Raw genomic sequence first — 1,646 nt, 5'->3', positions numbered from 1 at the left:
GTGGGATTAATATGTGACTGAATCCTGACGAATGGCTAATATTTTTCAGGGATTTTTTTTTAGGCGTGATGAGGCAAAGGAACAAAGTATGCCTTAGAAGATAGGCTGCCTAGATGCCTGGAGACCCCTTCAAAGCACACCGCCAAATGGATCTATTGGCACCCCCCGCCGCCTCTAGATCATGATACTTGGCTGAAGCTCTTCCGTTGTCTTTATGATCCCTCCTCCATCTATGGCGAACTACAGCCATGCAGGGGACCACAACACCATCTTGCAGAATGTCTCTCCTCTCGCCACCTTTCTCAAACTGACCTCCCTGGGATTCATCATCGGCGTCGGCGTGGTCGGCAACCTACTGATCTCCATCCTGCTGGTCAAGGACAAGAGCCTGCACCGCGCGCCCTACTACTTCCTGCTGGACCTGTGCGCCTCGGACATCCTGCGATCGGCCATCTGCTTCCCGTTTGTCTTCACGTCCGTCAAGAATGGCTCCGCCTGGACGTACGGCTCGCTCACCTGCAAAGTGATCGCCTTCCTCGGCGTGCTCTCCTGTTTCCACACGGCGTTCATGCTGTTCTGCGTGAGCGTCACGCGCTACCTGGCCATCGCGCACCACCGCTTCTACACCAAGCGGCTGACCTTCTGGACGTGCCTGGCCATCATCTGCATGGTGTGGACGCTGTCGGTGGCCATGGCCTTCCCGCCGGTGCTGGACGTGGGCACGTACTCGTTCATCCGCGAGGAGGACCAGTGCACGTTCCAGCACCGCTCCTTCAGGGCCAACGACTCGCTGGGCTTCATGCTGCTGCTGGCGCTCATCCTGCTGGCCACGCAACTGGTTTACCTCAAGCTCATCTTCTTCGTGCACGACCGTCGGAAGATGAAGCCCGTCCAGTTTGTGCCGGCCGTGAGCCAGAACTGGACCTTCCACGGGCCGGGCGCCAGCGGGCAGGCCGCCGCAAACTGGCTGGCCGGCTTCGGGCGAGGCCCCACGCCGCCTACTTTGCTCGGGATCCGGCAGAATGGCAACGCGGCGGGCCGCCGGCGTCTGCTGGTGCTGGACGAGTTCAAGACAGAGAAGAGGATTAGTAGGATGTTCTACATAATGACGTTTTTCTTCCTGGCGCTGTGGGGGCCGTACCTGGTGGCCTGCTACTGGCGGGTGTTCGCCAGGGGCCCCGTGGTCCCCGGAGGCTACCTGACAGCGGCCGTGTGGATGAGTTTCGCCCAGGCAGGGGTCAACCCTTTCATTTGCATCTTCTCCAACCGGGAGCTGCGCCGCTGCTTCAGTACCACGCTCCTCTACTGCAGAAAATCCAGGTTACCACGGGAACCTTACTGCGTTATATGAAGGGAACCTTACTGCGTTATATGAAGAGAACCTTACTGCGTTATATGAAGGGAACCTTACTGCGTTATATGAAGGCTTTTGCTGTCGGTTGATGTTGTTTTTTCTTTCTCTCTATCTCTATTTTTCCCTGATTGATCTTGATCTGGGCTTGATCCCACTGTACAGTTCTCTCTCTCTCTCTCTCTCTCTCTCTCTCTCTCTCTCTCTCTCTCTCTCTCTCTCTCTCCTCCTGGCGGAAGTTGGGACTGCCAATCACGAGGCTGTCGCAGACGTGGTTGCATGTCAAACCTTGGAG

At 56.9% G+C, this 1,646-nt stretch overlaps 1 protein-coding gene across 1 annotated transcript; it reads left to right on the top strand.

The window, feature by feature from the left end:
• Window positions 1-206: 206 nt before the first annotated feature.
• gpr85 (G protein-coupled receptor 85) lies at window positions 207-1,351 on the top strand (the record flags this gene model as incomplete). Its single annotated transcript, XM_083758212.1, has 1 exon — window positions 207-1,351. The coding sequence occupies exon 1, from the start codon at window positions 215-217 to the stop codon at window positions 1,349-1,351; it is 1,137 nt and encodes a 378-aa protein (XP_083614338.1). The 5' UTR covers window positions 207-214.
• Between the last annotated feature and the right edge of the window lie 295 nt (window positions 1,352-1,646).

This window comes from Protomyctophum parallelum (genome assembly GCF_964188405.1).
Source record: "Protomyctophum parallelum genome assembly, chromosome: 22".
NCBI lineage: Eukaryota > Metazoa > Chordata > Actinopteri > Myctophiformes > Myctophidae > Protomyctophum > Protomyctophum parallelum.
The sequence above is the reverse complement of the archived record's forward strand: the minus strand, read 5'-3'. Positions and strand labels throughout refer to the sequence as shown.